This window comes from Paramacrobiotus metropolitanus, unplaced genomic scaffold (assembly GCF_019649055.1).
Source record: "Paramacrobiotus metropolitanus isolate TYO unplaced genomic scaffold, Prichtersi_v1.0 Parri_scaffold0000241, whole genome shotgun sequence".
Lineage (NCBI taxonomy): Eukaryota > Metazoa > Tardigrada > Eutardigrada > Parachela > Macrobiotidae > Paramacrobiotus > Paramacrobiotus metropolitanus.
Genome location: NW_026570461.1, coordinates 1 through 26,069, shown reverse-complemented (window position 1 = coordinate 26,069; position 26,069 = coordinate 1). Strand labels below are relative to the sequence as shown.

Sequence of the window (26,069 nt, the reverse complement as noted above, 5' to 3'; positions counted from 1 at the left end):
TGATGAACGGGTTAATTCCTTACAGTTTATTGACTTGGCTGCAGATCTATTCCATACGCTCCGCACTCTGACATTTCCTACCCTAGCAAGCTGAGCCTTGTTCGAGATCTGTGAACAGAAAAACGACCTTTGCAATACTAAACCTGAGTCCACAATCACACGAGGTGTTCACAAAATATACGGTTAGTCAGCAGGAGTGTATTCCGACCGCTTACTTTATAAGTTGGCAGCAGGGAAACTCCGACTGACTCCCCGTGCGATGTTAGACACAAAAGCACGCCATCCGACCGCATTTAGCGAAGTAGCACATAACGTGACAGTTTGGTCAGATATCACATCATCCGCATTTTGTCATACCCCATCCGTAAATTACAGTCAGTGACTCGGGATAAGCTGTAAAATGTACGGATGGGGAATGACTAAACGCAGGCGAATCCCGTCCAAAGTACCTGGCGAAGCTGTGCTCCTAATATGGCATCGACGGCAAGCATCATTATCTCCTCATTTAAATAAAATGCAAATTATGTTTTGGTGTCGGCAATGAACGAGATTATGCACAACAGCCCGATAAAACACCTACAAAATCTTTGACGCCTAACTATTTGATCCACTAATTTCAACAAAATAAGCGACAGGGCGGTATACGAAGCACCTTCGATACTCACGCAACCGCGCTGTATATTAGTGCCCGCAATTTTACGTCTAACATAAAAACACTGTCTGCAGGAAAACAAGACAGCATAAACATCGATCGCATGCAGTATAATCTCATGAAAAAGCTTTGTTTGTACCGAGAAACTGCTTTGCACTTGATCGTTTTTTATCTGCTATGTTAATTAATCGTACAATTGCATAATTGTCAGCATGGGGCAGATAAAGAGTGGAATTAACTTCCGGTGCGCGAATCGGTCGCCCATCGCACTGAGTAATTTTTCGAAATATTTTACTGAGCCGTGCCGTCTGCTAGCAACTCGGCGCACGATATTCGCAGCACTGATGCACCGTGAAAAACGTTTTGCAAACAGCCAGAAACAACCTAGAATCAACAAATTTATTTAAAAAAAGCGAAAATTGTCCGATACAGTCCTGTGGAATTTATAGTTGTTTCTGCTATTAACAAAGATTTTTACTTATAATGTTTTTTTTGAAGGAAACCTAGATGTTTTGATGTCCAGGTATTTCTGATTTCCACTATTTTGCACACCTTGCCATGTGCGAGTTAAAGCTGTCAGCGACAGCTTTTACACAAAAAGTTAACACTAAAGAAAATTAGATTCAGCGTCAGTTAGATGATAGCTTCTACTGTCAAAAACCGTGTACTGTTTCACCAGAAAAACAACACATCACGAGAAAACATTTTATTGAAAAAGAATTATACATACTGGGTGTACGTTTCGTGTTTTTGCGGTTGCGTTTTAGGCGATCGGTTTTGTATAAATCGCAAGTTATACCTATCAATATACATCGTACAATATCACGTTCAATTTTCAGAAAAAATGCTGCTTCCGGTGACGTTACGTAGATTTTATTTGTTTTTGAAACAAATCACTTACAATACCCAGTTAACTTAACAGGCGCATTGCTGGTAAATAAAATTAAAAAAAACGAATGGATTTTTCCACCATTGGGGATTTCCTTTTTAAGTCACATGCGTATTTCGTTGCCACGGCGTGTTAATTTTCATACGCAGCAAATTTATCCGTTGCACGCTGCATGGTAGCAGTCCAAAGAAACAAAAAATAACCAGTTCTCGTAGCCATTATTTAACTTTCACGAATTTAAAATACGGGTCCAAACAAGCACAAAAAATCCAGGATTAAGCAACTGCAGATGCAATTCCTTCATACCCCATCCCGCCAGAAAGCACTCGACGAGTGCCTTTATGCAGGATGGGGAATGCCGAAATATGAGCAGTAAACGAGGCAAAGAGCGCAACAGCCTGATAAAGCAGCTTCACAATTATTATTGCATAATTTTTTGATAAAATAATTTCAACAAATTCCGCGGCAGTGCGGTATACAAACAATATTACCGCTCTGTATATTTTAGCCGGTAATTTTACACCAAGAATGAAAAAGAACGTTGCCTGCAAGCGATTAAGGCAGTATAAATATGGAGCGTTTGTAACATCACGCAGACGCTGTGCTTGTACTTTACTTTGCACTTGATCGCTTTTTTCTGCCTGGTTTATTTAATCGTTCAATCTGATAACTGTCAGCGGTGGGCTGATAAAAAGTTCAACTTCCGATGCGGATTCGGTCACCCGTTGTACTAAGTAAATATTTTCCAAAATCAGTTACTGAACCGCACCGTCTGTTAAGTGCTAACAACTCAGTACGCAGTATTTTCACTATGTGCACATCCATTCCATTCATTTCTATACAGTTCCTAGCATTTCTGCAATAAGCAAAGCGATGTACCTGCTTAATTACTTTTTAGGAAACCAAAGATGTTTTTCTTTCTGATACTACTTTTTAATTTTTAAGACCACATAAAACATCGTGCTGCTTTCACGTTTTTGCACGTTTCTATGTGCAAGTTGCCTTTTTGAAAATTGTCAATATTGAGTATCAGATGCATAGTCATTATGTAACAGCATCATATATCTTCTACATGCAGTTGCCTCGATGATAGCAATGCTCGATGCAGTTGCTGCTTCCGGTGTCGTTTTAGCTTTAGTTTGTTTCGCAATAAATCCCACATAATAAATACCCTAACAACTAAAAACTAACAATACCCTAACTAAGAACCCTAACAACTAAAAATTTTTGTATACGCGCCGTATAAAAAAAAGATTAAAATAAACAAATAAAAATATGAAATGGTTTTTCTTACCAGTGGTCAGTTTCTCTTTTAACCAATGTGCGTACCTTTTTGTCATGACGTAATAATTTTTACTCGCTGATTGTTTAATCCTTTGCGCGCTGGTACCAGTCCAAAGAAATAGAAAATAACCAGCAGACAGCACGGTCGGTCACTATGTCTTCTCTCCTATTACTAATTAGTAAAGCCCACTACTACACATGTTAAAAGAAATATATATAGATATTTGTACCCGTGTTCATGACTTTGTGCTTCAGAATGTATTATAATTTGCTTTTTGGTCGGTCGTTTCTGGCTCGGCGACTTCTCAAACATAAAATATATTCTCGCTTTTGTAATTACAGCTAGCGAATCTATAATTTGGTTACCGAAGCACAAGTGCATGTTAGAAAGACTGGGTGATTCTTCAGACGGTTTCTTCGTTTAATGATAGTCGCCTGCATTGAATTATAGCTGGTCATATAGCTGTTTTGCTCTATAAACACTTCGCATCATAATTTGCTCAGATCGGTACAATATTTTCCTATCACAGAAAATTATGCCAGAACTGATGACACGGTATAATTTTACGCGATGTTACTTTTTAAACAATGGTACAATCTTATCAGTGTCCGGACAGGAAGTTAGAAACTGTGTTCGCATCTACCGCATTTCAAAAGATTTTCCTCGAATCATGTACCAAGGCAAAGTTGTATACAAATTGATTAAAAAAAAGTAAAAACCCTATCGGCAGTATTAAGCAATCAGCCATGCAAACAGTTCGTGTACGATTTATATAAAAGACGCAAGTGTACATGTAGTACAAGAACACCGTTTTCATTATTGCGGAATCGGATCAACATAACTTTGGGGGCCATGCCTGGTTCTTCATTTCGCGACTATTGTCCATACAGTTACTTGCTGGACTGCAAGTTTATTATTGAACCTCCGCACGTTATTATTTCGCCGTGTGGAGGTTGATTAATAAATTTGTAAGCAGGCAGAAATTTTGTTTACAAGTACTGCATAAGTTTCATCATCGTTTCCAGTTCAGCAGCAGGATCATAATATTTTATCGTTTTATCATCTACTGATAACTGAGTGTGCCTGTGTGCATACTGTATGCAGTTTTCTTTGGTTTGTCGATTTGTTCTAGAGATTCTGCCGAAGAACAGCACGAGGTCGTTCATTTTTTTTTGCGACGCCGAAACAATGCACCAGCGCAGTGGTGGCTAAATTTACCAGCTTTGCAAACTTTTACTTTTGCCAGGCGTTTATTGTGAAAGCTCAAAGCTGCAGTGACAACCGCATACTTTGTGTACGATCATGTGTATAAAGCTATATCGGCAAAATAATGCAGAGTGTGGTACTACCGACAGCCGTAATACAAGCGATTATCAGCAGTTTTGTGCAAGCAAAATACTTACGCTTTAATCGCCACGATTGGTATTACTGAGTTCTGCCGTGTAGATTAATGTCCTTGTGTAGTCCATAATATGGACTACACAATATGGCACCTCCGTTGTGCACCCATACAAATTTTACACAAATGGGTGCAAATGGGTGGTATGGGTGCAAATACAAATTTGTACACCCATACAAAATACCTCCGTTGTGCACCCGTAGTCCTGCGTTGTCCACCCGTTGTATTGCGTTGTCCACCCGTTGTCTTGGATTGTCCACCCGTTGTCCTCCGTTGTCAACCCGTTGTATTGCGTTGTCCACCCGTTGTCTTGCGTTGTCCACTCGTTGTCCTCCGTTGTCCACCCGTTGTCTTGCGTTGTCCACCCGTTGTATTGCGTTGTCCACCCGTTGTATTGCGTTGTCCACCCGTTGTCTTCCGTTGTCCACCCGTTGTATTGCGTTGTCCACCCGTTGTCTTGTGTTGCCCACCCGTTGTCCTCCGTTTTCCACCCGTTGTCTTGCGTTGTCCACCCGTAGCCTTGCGTTGTCCACCCGTTGTCTTGTGTTGTCCACCCGTTGTCCTCCGTTGTCCACCCGTTGTCTTGCGTTGTCCACCCGTTGTCCTCCGTTGTCCACCCGTTGTATTGCGTTGTCCACCCGTTGTCTTGGGTTGTCCACCCGTTGTCCTCCGTTGTCCACCCGTTGTATTGCGTTGTCCACCCGTTGTATTGCGTTGTCCACCCGTTGTATTGCGTTGTCCACCCGTTGTCTTCCGTTGTCCACCCGTTGTCTTGCGTTGTCCACCCGTTGTCTTGTGTTGTTCACCCGTTGTCCTCCGTTGTCCACCCGTTGTCTTGCGTTGTCCACCCGTAGTCTTGCGTTGTCCACCCGTTGTCTTGGGTTGTCCACCCGTTGTCCTCCGTTGTCCACCCGTTGTATTGCGTTGTCCACCCGTTGTATTGCGTTGTCCACCCGTTGTATTGCGTTGTCCACCCGTTGTCTTCCGTTGTCCACCCGTTGTATTGCGTTGTCCACCCGTTGTCTTGTGTTGCCCACCCGTTGTCCTCCGTTGTCCACCCGTTGTCTTGCGTTGATACTAAAATTTCTTCCACAATTATTTTTTAAGCCGGTTGGAATATTGCGGCGAAAACAGAGTAAGAGCTCATATAACGAGATTAGATGCGAGTATCGGGGTGGATGTGGTCTGGGAACAGTATCAAAACCAGAAATAAGAAAATCGGTTGCTCCCTGATATGGCATCGGCGACCACAGACATTTAAGTGCTAGGCCTAAGAACGGCCACATTTGAACCAGAAAAGGTGCGAGGTTATGCGAAGGCCGCATTCGAAACCATGAAAATCGCACCCCACACTCCTGCCACCTAAAACACTGACAGAAGCCTCACACCGAAGACACAGATTTTTTTGACTTTTTCTCAATTATGGCATGCCACAAAATAGGTCTTAAAAGCGTTCGAAAATTAATCATGGTGAAAGAAAAGTCTCGACTTATATGTACAGCAACTTAGAAAGCAAAATTAAAAAAATGGGCTAACGGTATTTTGCCGCAGTAAGAACAAAATGCGGCAGTATAGCGGGTTGGCTATTTTGCCGCATACTGTGGTCATAGGTTACCCGGTATGCTTAAGAAACCTAAGAAAAAGATCTTAGATTAGCCTAAGAACAACTTTAAACGAACAGAAAAACCTAAGAACGACTTTATTTTAACCTAATAATGAAATCCAAGAATAGCATAAGAACAACCTAAGAAGAATAAACTGAGAAACCTAAGCATCCAAGAAAGCCGAAGAATGACCTAAGAATAGTCTAAAACAAATGGACAAGCCTAAGAACAACTTGATAACCCGAGAATAAAATCTCAGAATAACGTGAGACTAACTTAAAAGCAACCTAAAAAGAATATCTTAAGAAAGTTAAAGAAACCTAAAAACTATGCAAGAATAACCTAAGAATCACTTAAGAATAATACCTAAGAAATCTATCTAACATACTGCGGTAAAATAACTAACGAGCTGAAAAGCCGCACTGTGCGGCAAAAGAGCCAACTAGCTAACTTGCCGCAGATACCGCGGCAAAATAGGAAAAGGCTATTCTGCCGCAAAAGCTGCGCCAAAATGGCCACTCCGTAAAAAATATTCAACAGTCACTGTATCTAAATGTATATGCAAAAATCCGTGCGTAGTATACATTTGGATGTCGCCCGTGCACGCAGCCGTGCGGACCCAAAAGGTCGTGCGTATCACCGCTCGTATATCGTGCACTGTACACCATCCCTCTTTTGAACTTGTGGTTGCACAGAGCTCGTTTAAAAAACAGCATAAACAGCCGTTTAAAAAAAAAACAGCACAAGACCTTTTTAATCGCATACCTCAATAACTGTTAATCCCTGTTATTAACAGATTTTTGAAATTTGTTTTCGAATTAATAAACGCACTCCTGGTGTGAATAGCTGTCTTTAGAATTATATATGTACAAAGATCACTTCTGTTTGCAGTTTTAAGGTGGACAGGATGGCATATAGAATTTTCATACAAAATTCTATATGCCACAGGATGGCATATAAAATTTTCTTTGTTATGTTCCAAACCTTATGATCTGTTAGTTTGTTAAATTGTTATGGAATATCGATGGCCGTCTCGCTGTTAACCGATTATATGCGCACATAATCGTGTTGACCTTTGTGCTGCTGGAATACGTTGCATTTGCATACTGATGCACGAGCTTGATTTGGTGAGTAGTGCTTGAACGGCGTTCTCAACTATAGTAGCGATATATACTGTAGCGATAGCACATTATTTGTAGGATCGATGAGAACTCAGTTATAGTTCATCGCGGTAAGAATGTCTGAGCATTTTAGTGGCTAGTTTTCCTATTCATGAAGTGTATAACTGCGGTAACAAAAGAAAGTAATCGCTTGCGGCAACTTGTATAAATTCGTTCTCTTGCTCAGATTCTTGCTTACAACCTTGCAATTGTTTCACGTAGGTCCAAACAGGTCGTGAGATACGTGGTTTCTTTTGAGAGCCCGGGATGAACCAGTTTTATTTCAAACACTAAACAGCATCAACACCCGGTCGTGCCAACCTTTTCATTACAACAGCCGCACAATCTGGTAAACGATGGTCGCCACACCACTAGCAACATCAGTAATGGAGGCTGATGCCACATGAATTACATATACTGTTGTAGTTCCAATCAGAAACGTAGATTCAAAACAAAATTGTATATCCTGCATCATTAGTATGGTTGCGATTTTTTTCTTTATTCGGACAACACGATTGTTGCTCGCTTCTTACAATGAGGGTGCGAGATAAAGAGCCGGCTTACGCTAGTCCGCGCATAAGCAGAGTTCCGTTTGGTTAACCCGGGAACGCTCGGTACTCGAAGGAGTGCGAGTTTCTGTTTCAAAATCGAGATTTCCAGATGAAAAAATTTAGTTAAGAAAGAGAATTTCTTGTTTGGCTCTACTGACCATAGATCGCCGGCGGTGACCAGTGTGTCGGGTGACACCAATGGGCATAGACAGTCATTAGCATAGAACATATTTAATTGTCTAGAAAATATGCAAACAGCAATTAGCAAAACTCGAAATGCCCATCAGATAGAATTTCAAGAGTACTACAAAACAGGATTATTGCACTGACTGACCACTGGTCAGCAAGAAACAAAAACGCGTTTTACACGCGTACGCGTTTTACACGTGTACTCGAAGCGTTTTACAGTACTCAAATAAACGTTATGGTAAAACAAAAACTATTTGTCAACGCCTATGGGTATGGCAGCAGCATTCATAACGGTCGGCATCAAAAATTGTTATGGATGGCCCAGTTGCCGTTGTGACCGGCATTGAATCTTACGCCAACAAGCGACAACTTGTGTGTGTCGGCATGGTGATCTTAGTCGGCTATGATCGACAAGATGCAATGTGTGAGTGGCTAAACAATGGCAATCGCCACTTTTATGACACAGCATCCACCGGAAGTTGCCAGTGAACTGGTAGAAAGGTCGTTACTCGTTAGTATTGCCACCCATATACTTTGGGTGGTTGCAATTGTAGCCACTGCCATAATGTAGTTGAGCTACTCCATCATATCTTTTACGTTTGGCGCCGCAGTTTAGCTTCTCAAATCTGTGTAACGATACCGCAGTTGGCGTTGCTGTTGTTGCGCCGGTTTCCGCAGTTGGGCTAAAAGGCCAACACACAGTTGCGGCTGTTGCCGCACTAAACCGGCGTTGCTGTTGTTGCGCTGCTTTATCCAGTTGTCATCACCGCCACGCGCGCCTGGAAGTTAGAAGCTGACACCGACGAACTTCCACCGGAAGCTTTCCGACACGTTCAAAAAGCATGGGACACTCCCACAACCCTGCAGACGTATTCAAGCCTTACGACACTACGGACATCCCAGGAGGAAGTTGCGCATCTTAAGGCGGTATCAGTCCCGGAAGCAGGCCTGTGGATCCATGCATTACCGGCAGCTTGCCTCGGTAATCTGTTAGATGACAACGCTTTTCGCATAAGTGTCGCGCTGCGTCTGGGAGCACCGATCGTCACTCCACACGTATGCGTTTGTGGTGGGCTGGTTGACGAGTTCGGCAGGCACGGACTTCGCTGTAAGCGGTCTGCCGGGAGATTACCACGACACGACGGAATCAGCGCGGAATTCACCCGGGGCCTGAAATCAGCTGGCTTTTCTTCAAGAATGGAACCAAAAGGTCTATCCCTGAAAGATAAGAAGAGGCCGGATGTGATTACCCTCATCCCATGGAAGCGCGGAAAACCGCTGCCAGTGGATGTTACCTGCGTGGACACGCTGGCAGCCTCGTATATCGACCGTACTTCCGTGAACGCCGGCGCCGCAGCCGAACTCGCCGAAAGGAAGAAACTAGCGAAACACGCTTGGATGCAAACAAGATACGATCTCGTCGCTGCATCCTTCGAAATTTACGGACCTTATGGAGAGGGTACTAAAAAGCTAGTAGAAACGGTTGCGGTATAGCGACTTCAACTGGCCAAAAACGGGCGAAAGAGTTTTTTGAACAGCGAATATCTATGCAAATACAACGGGGAAACGCGATTTGTGTAATGGGTACGATCCCCGATGAGGATGGCATAGAGAAAGTGTTTCTTTTGTAAACGCCGTTTCGTTCTGGTGCATAGTTTGTACTCGTACCATGACACTTATTAAAGGTTAATAGTTGTATTAAAGACCCGACACACGGTTGCGGCTGTTGCCGTATTTCACGAGTGTTGCTATTGTTGCGCCTTGTTCACTACAAACGGTTGCGGCGGGGTTAAGGTAATCAGTTGCTCGTTGCTTGGTACGCAACGAGACAGTCATAGGCGCAACAAGGTTTGGTACGGATTGAGCCACTCCTGAAAATTTAGTAAGTAACAAAAAATACATCTCCCGTGTATTACTTCTGATGGCAGGGAGGCAAAATAGGGAAACTTAAACGATACATATTTTTGCACATATTTTATTATGCAAGCTATATATTCAAAAAAACATCCTCGAGGAAAAACTGCCCACTGCCCAGATAAAAATTTTTTACTGGTGCTGATTCGATCGGCCTAACCACTGCTCTTTCCTGGATTCATTTGGTTTATAAACCAAATGTCACCGCGACATTTCGGCGAGGACAACTAGTCGCATTACTTTTGATCGCAGACAATTCGCAAGGTCATCTCGCCGCGCGACGTTTCGTCGCGGGACAGTCATTCCAGAGGACATTACGCCGCGAGAGATTTCGTCACCACGCCGTTAAGACGCCGAAACATTTTGCTGTGATACTGTTTCGACGAAAAGTTCTTTTTAGCAGACACATTTTTTACCAGGTTAATTCAACATGCCGCGAACACAAAAAAATTAATCCGGAACACAAAAGAAAATAACCAAAAAAAATTAAGGAAATCAACAAAGTACGAAGTCCAATAACCACAAGAAAAATTTAAGAAACCTACGAATAACCTAACAACAGCATAAAAATGACCTGAAAATAACCTAACAAAAACCTGAGACTAGCCTAAAAATAACTAGAGGATAAATTAAGAAACCATAGGAAACCTAATAAAAATAAGAAGAACTAAAAAACCTAAGAAGCCGAAGGAATTTAAAAACCATAAGAAACCCAAGAAATCTCTAAAAATATTCTTCCTGAAGACGCCAACTTTTGCATTACAAATATTTTTTTTTGTCGATCCAGTGACTGCAAATTCTTTGCAGTTTGCAAAAACACATTTTATGCCCAGTTATTCGCATCTGAGATATCAATTGATTTACGTCAAACCAGAGCGGTATGTTTTTCTCTCGAAATTTTGATTTTTTCATATTTTCCCAGAAAAACAGTGCTACAACCTGACAATCAATTGCCAGTTTGTAGTTAATATGTATTTATAACAACCGCATGGAGTTTAATGTTTGCTTAATCACTGGACGTCAATTAATGAAGCTATTTATCATGACTGGCTAGAGCGAGGCGAACTATCAGCTTTTGAAACAAAGAGAAGAACAAAAACTATAAAACCTTAAAAAGAAAGGAGACGCCTGTGACCGAAACTGAGCAATAAGTGAGCATCTCGGTACCGCAGTACACTGTGTCTTGACTCCCGTAACCAAAATTATTGCAAATTTACGTACGTGCGATGTGCTTGAGCCATTTATTCTGAATGCCATCATGAAGGTGTATCCAGGAAACAAAAGCGGGATGTTCCTCCTTTAGGATTTCCCTCCGGCTCACCGCATTATAGAGCCATACCGGTACAGTGAAACTTGTCTAATACGTAAACCCTCCGTTCCTAACTTCCTGAACGTTACAAAGGGGTGTACGTTAGGTAGGGGCACTGCCCCTAGGGTCGAATAATAACGCTCCTCCCAGGCGTGAGTTACATATGTATTTGTGTGTAGGTGTAGCAACCGGATTATGCTCGGGTTCGGCTTCCAGATCATTCTGGTGGTTCAAACAGCCCTGAATGGTAGTGGCCGGCAGACCTTTTAGCAGCACTCCGATAACTAAGCGTCTCTGATTTAACGGCGTTAATAATTTCGAGCTTTTTCTCCAAAGAGAAACTCTGACGCTTACATGTCGCGTCCATTTTTAAACAGCTACAGTACCGTAACTGAAAGGTTAAGTTCCCAACTACGTGTGTAAATGCTGTTTTTATCGTTTCGCTGTTTTGCATCGCAAGATTCGGAATTGTGCAGACTTGAAACTGGAAGCCGGAGCTATCTTTGAAATTTTTGTTTCTCGTTCTTAGCCAGCTGTACGTAACGCAGGGGTTGAATGTACCTTAAATATGATCTGCCGTTCCATGATATGTGTACGTTATACTTGTAGAGGGGTGAACGTTATAAAGAGAACTGCCCCTGCGTTATAATATGCCGGACAGTCCGGTTCCCAGCCGTATGCACATAATAAAGGGGTGAACGTCATAAAAGGGTGTACGTTACGAGGGGTTTCACTGTAGATCAATTTTTGAACTTCATTTTGAAATTTGAAAAAAATTGTGGAAAGCTAGTTCTGTGCCAAAACGGCCTTCATAGTAATGTGTGCTTTCGTGCAAAATTCGAAGAGCATCGGCCATTATGAGAGTTTTGGTTTACCGCCACGCGTTTGAACTTTTGGAATTTTTTTTCACAAATAACTCCCGAACCGGACGTTGCAGCGCACAAACGGCTTTTTCGACCACTGCAATGCCCTTGTTTTGAAGTCCTCGTTATGGACTATACGATGAACGTTTTTGTTATCGTCAGTTGTTGTTCGCCGAATTATTACAGAACTAAACAATTCACGATTAGGACTGTCTACGCCCAATGGTGTTGCTAAACACCCAAGTCACCGCCAGTGACCTATGGTCAGTACAGGCACATTAAAAATTCCCTTTCATAATTAAACTTTTTCATAACTGAACCGAGAAATCCAAGTCCCACCCTGTCGGATAGTGAGCATTGGAAGGATAAAAAACGGTTTCGCTTGTCTCTGTTCTGTAACAGCAATTATTTTTCTGCAGTACAGATCTGTAATTCTCACAAAGGGTGGGCAACGGGTGGACAACCGAGGACAACGGGTGGACAACGGAGGACAACGGGTGGATAACGCAAGACAACGGGTGAACAACGGAGGACAACGGGTGGACAACGGAGGACAACGGGTGGATAACGCAAGACAACGGGTGAACAACGGAGGACAACGGGTGGACAACGGAGGACAACGGGTGGATAACGCAAGACAACGGGTGAACAACGGAGGACAACGGGTGGACAACGGAGGACAACGGGTGGATAACGCAAGACTACGGGTGGGCAACGCAAGACAACGGAGGACAACAGGTGCACAACGGAGGACAACGGGTGGATAACGCAAGACTACGGGTGAACAACGGAGGACAATGGGTGGACAACGGAGGACAACGGGTGGATAACGCAAGACAACGGGTGAACAACGGAGGACAACGGGTGGACAACGGAGGACAACGGGTGGATAACGCAAGACTACGGGTGAACAACGGAGGACAACGGGTGGACAACGGAGGACAACGGGTGGATAACGCAAGACAACGGGTGAACAACGGAGGACAACGGGTGGACAACGGAGGACAACGGGTGGATAACGCAAGACTACGGGTGGGCAACGCAAGACAACGGAGGACAACAGGTGCACAACGGAGGACAACGCAAGACAACGGGTGGACATGGCAAGACAACGGAGGTCAACGGGTGCACAACGGAGGACAACGGATGGACAACGCAAGACAACGGTTAAACAACGGAGGACAACGGGTGGACAACGGAGGACAACGGGTGGATAACGCAAGACTACGGGTGGGCAACGCAAGACAACGGAGGACAACAGGTGCACAACGGAGGACAACGGGTGGATAACGCAAGACTACGGGTGAACAACGGAGGACAATGGGTGGACAACGGAGGACAACGGGTGGATAACGCAAGACAACGGGTGAACAACGGAGGACAATGGCTGGACAACGGAGGACAACGGGTGGATAACGCAAGACAACGGGTGAACAACGGAGGACAACGGGTGGACAACGGAGGACAACGGGTGGATAACGCAAGACAACGGGTGAACAACGGAGGACAACGGGTGGACAACGGAGGACAACGGGTGGATAACGCAAGACTACGGGTGAACAACGGAGGACAACGGGTGGACAACGGAGGACAACGGGTGGATAACGCAAGACAACGGGTGGACAACGGAGGACAACGGGTGGACAACACAAGACAACGGGTGGACAACGGAGGACAACGGGTGGACAACGCAAGACAACGGGTGGACAACGGAGGACAACGGGTGGACAACGGAGGACAACGGGTGGATAACGCAAGACTACGGGTGAACAACGGAGGACAACGGGTGGACAACGGAGGACAACGGGTGGATAACGCAAGACAACGGTGGACAACGGAGGACAACGGGTGGATAACGCAAGACTATGGGTGGACAACGGATGACAACGGGTGGACAACGGAGGACAACGGGTGGACAACGCAAGATAACGGGTGGACAACGCAGGACAACGGGTGGGCAATGGAGGACAACGGGTGGATAACGCAAGACTACGGTGGGCAACGCAAGACAACGGAGGACAACAGGTGCACAACGGAGGACAACGCAAGACAACGGGTGAACAACGGAGGACAACGGGTGGACAACGGAGGACAACGGGTGGATAACGCAAGACAACGGGTGAACAACGGAGGACAATGGCTGGACAACGGAGGACAACGGGTGGATAACGCAAGACAACGGGTGAACAACGGAGGACAACGGGTGGACAACGGAGGACAACGGGTGGATAACGCAAGACAACGGGTGAACAACGGAGGACAACGGGTGGACAACGGAGGACAACGGGTGGATAACGCAAGACTACGGGTGAACAACGGAGGACAACGGGTGGACAACGGAGGACAACGGGTGGATAACGCAAGACAACGGGTGAACAACGGAGGACAACGGGTGGACAACGGAGGACAACGGGTGGATAACGGAGGACAACGGGTGGACAACGGAGGACAACGGGTGGATAACGCAAGACAACGGGTGAACAACGGAGGACAACGGGTGGACAACGGAGTACAACGGGTGGATAACGCAAGACTACGGGTGAACAACGGAGGACAACGGGTGGACAACGGAGGACAACGGGTGGATAACGCAAGACAACGGGTGGACAACGGAGGACAACGGGTGGATAACGCAAGACTACGGGTGAACAACGGAGGACAACGGGTGGACAACGGAGGACAACGGGTGGATAACGCAAGACAACGGGTGAACAACGGAGGACAACGGGTGGACAACGGAGGACAACGGGTGGATAACGCAAGACTACGGGTGGGCAACGCAAGACAACGGAGGACAACAGGTGCACAACGGAGGACAACGCAAGACAACGGGTGGACATGGCAAGACAACGGAGGTCAACGGGTGCACAACGGAGGACAACGGGTGGACAACGCAAGACAACGGGTGAACAACGGAGGACAACGGGTGGACAACGGAGGACAACGGGTGGATAACGCAAGACAACGGGTGAACAACGGAGGACAACGGGTGGACAACGGAGGACAACGGGTGGATAACGCAAGACTACGGGTGGGCAACGCAAGACAACGGAGGACAACAGGTGCACAACGGAGTACAACGGGTGGATAACGCAAGACTACGGGTGAACAACGGAGGACAATGGGTGGACAACGGAGGACAACGGGTGGATAACGCAAGACAACGGGTGAACAACGGAGGACAATGGCTGGACAACGGAGGACAACGGGTGGATAACGCAAGACAACGGGTGAACAACGGAGGACAACGGGTGGACAACGGAGGACAACGGGTGGATAACGCAAGACAACGGGTGAACAACGGAGGACAACGGGTGGACAACGGAGGACAACGGGTGGATAACGCAAGACTACGGGTGGGCAACGCAAGACAACGGAGGACAACAGGTGCACAACGGAGGACAACGCAAGACAACGGGTGGACATGGCAAGACAACGGAGGTCAACGGGTGCACAACGGAGGACAACGGATGGACAACGCAAGACAACGGTTAAACAACGGAGGACAACGGGTGGACAACGCAAGCCTACGGGTGGACAACGCAAGACAACGGGGGACAACGGGAGCACAACGGAGGACGACGGATGAACAACGCAAGACAACGGGTGGACAACGCAAGACAACGGAGGACAACGGGTGCACAACGGCGGACAACGGATGGACAACGCAAGACAACGGAGGATAACGACAGAGAAGAAGGGTAATGCGTGGACAGAGGGCCCAAGCCAACTGGAAGGTTACAGGCGGACAACAGACGTCAACCGGGGGCTCAGCAAACAGCAGGCAGGATTTAGCTTTCCAAAAAATTGACGTGTAGAAAACGTGCCATAGGTGTATTAAAAGGTGGTGATATTTATTCGGTGCACTGCATTATTCTACCGGGCGGCTGAACAAAATATCATGGTGCTCTGTAGCCGTCCAGACTCCAGAGCGTGATTAACATTATCTCTTCGAAAAATTTGTCTGCTCTTAGATAAATTCAGTGCGAATGAAAAAAAATTACCTTAGCGGGATTCGAGGCACTAGTGTTCACTACAGATACTTGCAAAAGTTAACTTCAGCCAATTTTATAAAAACCTTTAACGTTTTTACAAATTTGTTTGAAAAGGTAAGTGAATTTGGAGGCTGAACGAGAAGCGAAACTTTTAGTTTGCCCATTTCCGAATTATATTAAATAATATTATTACTATAATAAATTAGAATTTGACGGAAATATGATTATAAAGTTCCAATTGGCGGCAGTCGCCTTATTGAAACAATCACACCTAGGTAATTTTGTTGATTACGTTTTCCACCCAGTTTATTTAAATTCCCGGATGTACCTGACAAAAGCTACTCCAAAAATGTGTACCTGCAAAAAAATTGTCCGGGTACTACTGTGGACAGCGGTGGGATCCAGGTTAATACATGATGGCTGCAACCATGCAGTAAACAAACAGGAGAATGCAAAATGCCCGGAAACCGGTGGGACTTGGCTACTTGTCACGGAAACACCAGATAAAGTACAACCCATGGTAAAAATAAATGTGGTACAGCGCTCGGGCGTGTTCAATCTTCCGCAATTTTTTCATACCCCACCCGTAATATGCAGTTATCCGACTGCAACATTCATGGCTGGGGCATGGCGAAATGCAGGCGAACCTAGGGGCGATGTGTCCTGTCCGGGAAAGGCGGAATTTTCTCCCAATATGGCGTGCACAATAATAGTAACAGAAGAAAATATGTACAAAACACTGTATTAAGTGCACGGGCATCAGCAACATGAGCACCAGTAAAAACCTTTTTCTTAAAATTTATCCGCATTATATACTCTGCACATGGGTAAATTACGCCAAATAAATGCGATCGAATAGCGATTTCTTCCTTGTTAACATGAGATGAAAATTTACTAAGCAGACTTAAAGCATAATTATGAATTATTTCCAAGCTTAAAAAATTAAAACCAAAAAGCAAATGGAGCGACTTTCATTCGCCGTAATGAACATTTTCTTACCGGGACTCCATTGGCACTACGAGATCCTTCAAAAGCAGTAGAATCAGCAGGACGCTAATCGATGGTAACAAATATGTACAGACTGTACTTCCGCTTGAAAAATGATTATTATCTCCGGACATTTCGCAAATATTTAAACGTTTTAAAAATATTGACGAATCCCTTGAAATGAGGAATAATTTTGAACAGTTGGGATAAGAAATCTCGGGCAACAGATACATACATATTTACGGAAATCCGTCCGGAAAAATAATCCACTACTGTCTGCGAGAAAGCATTGCGCTCGCATCATCCACGCGGAAGCCGTGATGGTGCCTGTACTTTAGCCTTCATAACTTTTTCTTTATGTGCAAAATCGTTCATCCCACAATTGTCCATGTTGGTGATAAAACGAACAAACAGCCGGCTCGACAATCAGTCAACCATCGAACTAAATTAACTTGTATAACAGTTTCACTGGCCTTGAGTATGAGCCGCCGTTGGTTATCAACTCTGCACGCCCTTTTTTCCATCATCAATACACCATGGGAAAACGTCATACCGGCGGGAGCGAACAGCCAGCGCACAAAATGTTTTAGAAAATAGGAAGAAGATTAAATTTTGTGATCCCTTGCATTTTAGGCAGCCGCTTATATTGTTGTTATTATGTACCAAGAATTGCAGTACCTGATTACTGAGTTTTTTAACACACCTTTTTCTTTAGAATGTCTACAAACTTTTCGTGTCTTTTGACAGTACATACAATGATTTATTCGTGTGCTTTGCTCTGGCGGGCGGGGCCCGGCTGTTGCCAATATACAAAGTATCTCTTTCCAACTCTTCTGGCCGCTGTATCTGTTGTACGACCTGTTATCTCTGTTTTTGTACATTTTATTTTTTACTCCAGGCGACGGCTGACTGTACAGCAGAATTATCAGAAATGAATATCTGCTTAAAGTAAGTTATGCGAAAATCGTATTACAAAGTATATTTGCAGTGTAGTCCATCTGCATACCCGTACCAGTATAACCTAAACACCAGAAGGTACACTCTTCGATTAGCTGCGAAATCGTTCTACCCAGCAGGTGCATGTACAAAAACCAAAATGCGCGTAGCTCTACGGACCGCTTTAGTGCGCCCAGTGATTTATTAAATATTCAGAGAATTTAGCAGTCGAATTCATTTATCATAATAATTTTTTCATAAACATAATTTATCATTTAATTTATCATATATTTATTTATCACAATGATTTATCATAAAATAATTTATCATAATAATTTATTATAAACTAAATTTTGAGATTAAGATAGCTAGTGCAGTGCCTGCTTTCTAACCGCCGCCGACGCGCTTAATATGCATTACCTGTACATGCATTACCTCTCAGCGACATAACAGTCAGTCACTCCACTACGGCCAATACTACAGATATAGTTAGTCACTCCACTACGGCCAGTACTGCACCAGTACAGAATATTAAGCAGGACAAATACAGATACTATCTGTAGCTGAGGTCTGAGGAATATATTCAAGTCGGCTGGGAAACCTCCTGCGTAAAGATGCACGAAATTCCACACCCAACTTGAATATCATCCTCCGATAAAGCGGAATGCATCAGTAAGACATCGTAATAATGCCGAACTTTTCATCCAGATTGAAAGAAACTAAACGAATGCTCATTTTATGGGGCAGCTGCAGGTATGTCCGTTATATTTTTCAATAAGCCAAAGGAAAAAATCCAGCCAGACGTTGGATCTCTATGTTATAATGTAGAAAACCTCATTAACGAACATCACTGGCACCCGGAACGAGAATATAATCTTCTTAACGACAAACAAACTGCCGTACTAAATCGATACGATGAAAACCGCGATCGGTTTGCAAAAATTAATGTTCTTCTTGATTCTTATCGGACACTTACCGGCTAATTTGGCAAATAGTGATACTTCCGCTGGATACAAGGTCCGTAAAACCGTAATGTATAGAGCATAGTACTTGATTCAGGAAAATGCAGTACAAGTACGACAGCTTGTCAACATAAGGCTGTCTCGCCACGCACTTTAAATACATTCTGTAAGATAAAGTGGCGGAAGTTCTCTAAAACAGCTTCTACCAATGGCACAGCGCTTAATCTTACAGAGCGTTACAGAGCAACGAGACCACACTCAACATTTTTCCTGTTACAGTATGCAGTCAAAACCTTTAGCGTACAGCGAGTTCCGCACTCACATCACAAACTGATTTTTCACAAATTACATTTCGATACGGGCGTTGTTTACTTTATTTTTGCTAGTGCAGCTTTTTATTGCGGATGCAGTGATGTCAAAATTGGAACGATTAGTGCTAGTAGTGAACTCAGAATAAGAAGTATCTCTCATAGAGTGGTGTGTTAAAAGGTACAGTACTGTATTATCCGAAGAATGTGGTTGCCTAGAGCGCGAATTGCCTTGAGCCAGGCGTTAGTGATTTAAAGGAAGTTCGAAAAAGGCAAAATGAGAAAACCAGGCTAAAACCAGAAAACCACCAAAAAAATATGTTCGGGTTCAAGGGTAGCAAGGTAAACTATTTTGTTATTACACTTGGTGAGATCGACCTGCACTTCTGGTGAGAAATGCGAGTTCTGTATCGTAACGGAGCCAGGAAAGTTCCCTTTAGATACAGAACACCTTAAACTCGAGCGTCCAATCAGCGGTGAGGGGTGGGGTCAAAACGTTACAGAACTTCCGGCACTGTATCTTACAGAACTCATTTAAAGTGCGTGTCGAGTGGGCCTATTACTGGTTAGCGCACACTTTAATTTGCCGGGGGAGTTTTTAAAGTTCCGACAGCAATAAAACCTGCTGGTATTACAGTAGTTACTGATGACGTCGTATGGGAAGCTTCCACTGCCTTTTCGAATACGCTGGGCAATGAAGTGTATTTCATATGGATTCTCGTCTGCAATAAATTTTTTTACATATGCTCTTTCCAAAAGACGAAAACGTCAGCGCGTTTCACTTCGAAGAACTTTCCATTTACTAACACTGTATAATTAGCATTGTTTAAATTGTTATTGGGTGGCGTACGAATAAATTATAAATATGTATAGGTATGTATGTATACCGGCGTCAGCTGCATAGTCGTACTTGAAACCACCAAAAGATATCCCGTTTGCCCAGTTGCGAAAGCGTTTTACGTGCCTATACAGAACATAATGAGCGTAATAATTATTCTACAAAGCGTTGCTGCGCGCAGTGAGAGTCGTTTTCAGTTTACGGTTGTGCATGACCTGTCGAAGCCGGCTTATTCCCATACAGTTATCGACTTGGCTGCAAACTAGCACGTACGCTCCGCATTACATTTGAATAGCAAGCGGAGCGTACGCTCGAGATCTATCAACCAGAAGAAGAGTGACCTTTGCAGTATTAAACATGAGTCCCAACAATCACACGTGTTGCTCGCAAACCAGGTACGGGTATACGTAGGGTTGTGGATACCAAAATATTGGTAACTAGTATTGTGGTACGGCTGATATACCATTTACCAATGGTATATCAGGCAGGGGTCAAATGGTACAATTTGTTACCAGATATTTACCAGATAAAATTTGGTATACCAAATTGCGTATAGTATTTCCAAAAACTTACTGAATTCGTTGTGTATGGTTGTAGGAAATGACAGAAAATTGTGGAGCGGTTAAAAAATTGTCAGGCCCGTCTATTGCTATCGGAGTCAAGCATGCTAGTGAATTTCTTGCGCTTCTCTTCCTTAATGCTGTACATAGTCAGTAGACTCAGTACCGTATGTATAATTTGCTCATTAGTCATTACCATGGGCAGTGTACATTTATATCAGTTAGAAATTCTTCTGCAATTCAATGCTGAATAACTTTTCATTGCAGTTTTCGAATCGAACACAAATTAATCTGTTTGATTCGGAAACTAGTTAAAAAATAATACACTTAAACTTTGAGCAATTACTGTCAGCTCCTGTCGTGAATTCAGCCAGCTGCTCTTCCAGGCGGTTCTAGCATTGACTTTGAATAAATTGGTGATCAGTCCGAGTCTCCAAGGCTGTCCAAACGTTTTATTTCAGCGGTGGTGGGTCGACTAGTAGATGTAGAAATGTTTAAATGACTGTTTTGTTAACATTTTGCGATTTATTTCGAAGGCGAAAATTCCTAATAAATTGTCTTTACTAGTTAAAACTTATACCTGATATAATTTCAACAAAAAAAGCCAAATACCATAGTAATTTTAGAATAACTTTCCAGCAGGGAAAATCTAACTGACCCACAGTTCCAATTCATAGCTTAAAAAAAATCACAAACACGCCGTCGGACCTTAGCGAGCGAAGTAGCCAACAGTGTGACAATTCGGTCAGGCATGCCTCCATAGAAACATTTCTTCATACCCCATCCATAGAAGTACAGACATTGGGCTACACATCTTCCGGATATGGACTGTACTGTCTTTGTTCTTCTCTTAATATAACACATTATCACCGCATAAAAATGGAAAGTCAAATGATTTTATGTTCCAGGCAAAGTGATCTATATCACAGCGTAACATCCCAAGGAAACAGCTCCAGTGTGCATTACTTATGGCATCCGCTATGCACAAGAAACAAGTTGTCTTTAGTCTCGGTTAACACTGGCTAACCAGTCAGGATTTAGTTAATTACTAAAAAATTTTTTAAGTACTAAAAATTTAGTCGCCGACGTTTATCAGCATAAAACTTTAAACAAAGTCAGTTTTGGCTCAGTTCAGTATGTATTTTTTTAGTATTTGCCATCTCTAAAGAAGACGAGCAATTACAGTACTCTGTACATGGAAAACCCCCAATCCCCGTGGATGTTAGTATGTATACGATGCCCCAGGTTATTTGTAACATGAGCGTTTCATGATTTTTGCACGTTCTGTTTGCCGTATTTTTTTAGCCGCGAAGGCGTTGTTGTCGTTGCAAAAAATAATTTTCCCGGGGTTATACATAACTCGGTACAGACGCCAACAGGACATTTGAGATATCGTTGAGAAAATGAAAGATATAAAGCATCACTTCCCTTACACTGCTTGTTTTTCTGTTTTTGTACATGTTAACATATTCTCTCCTTTTTTGTGCGAGTGTTGATGTTTCTCCCGTAACCTAACCGCTTCTTCATAAGTATAATGAAAACGCAGATTTTTCGTTACATTCTGGCTGCAGTGCTTTTTCATAGCACGGTAGCAATCGCAGATGAAGATGAAGATATTGCAATAACAGAGGGTAAGTGTTAACCATATGAAAATCAATTATCAGTTCCAGTATCTTGTAGATTTATGCCGTCAAACGGATAATTGAAAAGATGCCTAAACGGTGACTGGTTTAGGCTAAACCACAAAAGTAAAACGTGACGAAAGCAAATAATCTGCCAGTTCTTATGTAGGCAGTTATGGCAGATTTGTTCCATTTAATTTAATAGTTCTGTATTTGTTCGGGATGGCAGAGCAGTGGAAGTAAACTATTGTAGAGAATTAGTGAACCTATGATTTCCAGATGCTTTCGATGCACCGCTCAATATTTCCGATGCAAATGCCATTGCGGGAACTGGACCCAGATTGTGGCCGAACCCTAAAGCCATTCCTTACAATATATCATGGACCTACAGTAAGCACATTACATTCTGCTATTTCCAGTTTTAGTAATGCTTCTCCCGTTTCTGAAAGAAATAATCCATTTGTCACAATAAATTTAAAATTAATCTCCTGCGCGTAAAGCCCGGCAAACTAATATTGCGAGTATGTTACGTCAACGTGGTAGTTATGCCACGTATATGGACCGCAGTTACAGCAGTACAACTGACTACATAAAGCGTCCGTGCCAAATATAATGAATAAAACTTTATGCAGATGACACAGAACGACAGGTCATTCTCAAAGTTCTCCGCACAATGGAAAGAATGACGAAAAGATGTATTTTGTTCCAACCCAGGACGTTCGAATCTGATTACCTCACCTTTGAGTCGGGGAATTCCATCGGGTATGTCAGAGAACTCGTTGGCGGTTAAAAAACAGTAAATCATAATTTGAGCAGTAAATATTTATGGTTTTCGCCAGTTGCTCTTCCGACCTTGGAAGAACGTCTGGAAGACAAGCTATTTACCTGGGGAATCCATCCTACCAGTCACAGCATTTCCTGCCGACTTGTTTTGATCCCATTAACATTCAGCTAGAAGTGATGCTTGCACTCGGCTTTGACTTTGAGCAGAAACGTCCAGATCGAGACCAGTATGTCGAGGTGCGTAATGCCAGCATTTCGAGCGCTTTTCAGTCCTACTTTGCGGTCAATCCATCGATGTATACGTTTGGGACCAAGTACGACTACCATTCCGTTCTACACCTGAGCGGCTTCGCTGCGGCGAACGTGTTTCCCCCGAAACCCGGCATGATATCGAAAAACGGTTTGGTCATAAGCATGGGACGGCGAAAGCGTCTCGCTGCGGGTGACGTCGCCAAGATCATGATTGCTTACAAATGTCCACTTAATATCACGCGCGGTAGCAACCAGTCTGACACGAGCTCAGATTTTCCGATTTTCTCTAGCGAACCAATGACTGAGGAGAAATGCGGCGTACAATTTAACAGTGACTGCTCGTCCGACGTTTCCACGATCGAGAACTGCACATATCGAATTGATTTCCGTATTGTTTGCCGATCTAACGCATCGGTTACCGTATTGCAGCGGATGGCGGTGGCTATGGCTGAGCCACCGCTACGACTGGTTTCCATAAATGTGGAAGAACAACTTATTGCAAACTACTCCTTTTCGCCATTGCAACGCCAAGTCGTCAAACTACAGTTGCACAACTGCAGCACCGAGCGCGTGACCTCGAGACTAAGTGACCTGAACTTCACCAACCTTCTAGATTTTCAGCTCAATGGTTGTCGCAACCTGTCTGTCAAAAAGGAGGACTTTACGGTTTCTAAGCGGCTCCGGGTGGTTGTATTTTACAACACTACTATAAATGTCATGCAGCTGGGTTCCTTTACTGATATTCCCGACCTGCAGATATTGTCAGTGGAAGCGCGGCTGGACGACCGAAGAAACTACAGTTTCGACCAGTCGTTCCGAAGTTTCTTGCAAAATCTCCACTGCAGCTGCGAATTTGCTTGGTATCGATCGTGGTGGCGAAAAACGAAAACTTTGCTACTGCGAACAGAAATCGGCGAAGTGTATACTTTTGAATCCATGTTTCAAAGTTTGGAAAACGCTAAGTATACCAAAAAGGATCTTTATCATCCGATAGACTGCCACGCTGACCCTTTTCCTGTAGGCCCAGAATGGGTTAATTACTCACAAATCGAATATTCTGTCAACGAACCAGGCTGTAATGGTACCGTATTCTAGAATTTTACAGTAGATATTGTATTGTACCTCCGCTGACTACAGGCCAGCACTACTGTAGTACCAGCGAACCTTTATTCTATCAGTGAACTTATTTTCTGGACAGAGTGTGGCACTGATCTTTTCCTCATTTACCAATAAAATAATATTTTCCTTTGCTAAAAATGTTCGACCGTTCTACGCACAGTTGCGGCATTATAATTCTACGCATGGTTCCGTTGTATCAAGCGCTACGCCTGCAGCGACTTATCCTGATGCCAGGTCATTTCAAATTTGTATTTAATGGATGTATTACTGCTTTTAATTCTGATAGACGTGCTGCCGCTTTTGTTATACTACTTTCCAAATTCGCCTTCGCCGTTTAAAGCGAAAGATGTTACGAAGAAATGAATAATTTCAGACAGTCTTCATAATATGTATATAGTATTGCTTTTGGTCAGTCTTTTGTGGTTTTGGTCGAGTGCCTCCAAACCTGGATAACATGAGTCTCCACAATCACATGATATGAGCTGTCCAAAAGATATACATAGTAATGGTAAACCAGCAGGAATATTTCCCAACGGCTTACTTTACAAGTTCGCAGCAGGAAAACCCCGACTGACTCACCGTTCCATATCCTGACGAACGACAGACACGCGAACAAGCCATCCGACCGTAGCGGGCGAAGTAGCCAACAACGTGACAGTTCAGTTAAGATTCCATTATCTGCAATTTTTCACTCTATCGATAAAATTACAGTCAGTTTACTGCAAAATCAAAATGTATGGATGGAGAATGACGAAATGCAGGCGAATCTACTCCAAAGTGCCAGGCAGTGGCGAATTTAAGGGGGGGGGGCTCGAGGGTCCTTGGCCTCCCCCCTCCCCGTAGCCTGCGGATTTGGGTACTTCAAAATAAGCAATAGTACCCCCTTCGGAAATTTATTGTGAAAAATTCGGCAGGTTGTGAAAAATTGGTGATGCCCCCTCCCCCCTCCATAGCAAAGTCTAAAGGGTGGGTAAATTAAAAACTATCATCAGATGCTTTCAAAATATTTTTTAACTTTTATTAAAGAAATTGCTCGATAGCTTCGCGCGAAAATACTCTCTGTGGTAAATTAGGAAAATACGTAGTATATATACCATATACGTGTATATACTATTAATCGTAAATATGCAGTACCACGCATGTACATATTACGTAACGTGTGTAACCGTCCAAAACGACCGGTCTTCTCTGGCGTCCGCCAGTTGTTTTGACCTCTAAACCGTCCGAAACGACCCTGGCCACCAAAAACTTTGCTCATGCAGCTTTTTTGCGATTTACCTTTGACAAAATAATGGAATAAGTATACTTTCGTATCCGGTCGTTTCTGCCGTAGTGTACTGTACTGTACCATTTGTATCCGGACGCTTATGCCTCAGTATATTCGGATCTGGACATTTCGGCCTGAGTGGATCTGGATAGTAAATTTCCACTAAGAAATATGGACCTAGATGGTAAATCACCACCCAGAAATATGGACCTAGGTGGTAAATTGCCAGAAGTTCTAGGTGGTAATTTTACGTCCAGAATAAAACAATGTCTGCCAGAAATCAATGCAGTATAAACATCGATCGTACGTTATATCACCACGCAAAAGCTGTTCGTACTACCGTAATACATTTCTTTTAAACTGATCGCTCTTTTTCTTCTAAAGAAAATTAATCGTGCAATCGCGTAATTGTCAGCATGAGACAGATAAAAAGGGCAACTTTCGGTGCGCGGTTCGGAAGCATCACACCGAATGATTTTTCGAACAGTTTCACTAAACTGCACTGGCTGCTAAAATCTCGGAGCAGAATGTTCCCAGCATTAATGCATCGTGAGAAACATCTTGCGGACAGCCAAAATTATCTACACCCAATGATTCACTGAAAAATACCGAGATGCAACTATCC

The 26,069-nt window shown here is 43.5% G+C and overlaps 1 protein-coding gene across 1 annotated transcript; it reads left to right on the top strand.

The window, feature by feature from the left end:
• Positions 1–21,720: 21,720 nt before the first annotated feature.
• Positions 21,721–24,725, top strand: LOC129601490 (uncharacterized). The gene is made up of 4 exons (XM_055500316.1): positions 21,721–22,032; positions 22,303–22,413; positions 22,656–22,785; positions 22,863–24,725. Exons 1-4 carry the CDS (start codon positions 21,936–21,938, stop codon positions 24,151–24,153), a joined length of 1,629 nt encoding a protein of 542 aa, XP_055356291.1. The 5' UTR covers positions 21,721–21,935; the 3' UTR covers positions 24,154–24,725.
• Positions 24,726–26,069: the final 1,344 nt, after the last annotated feature.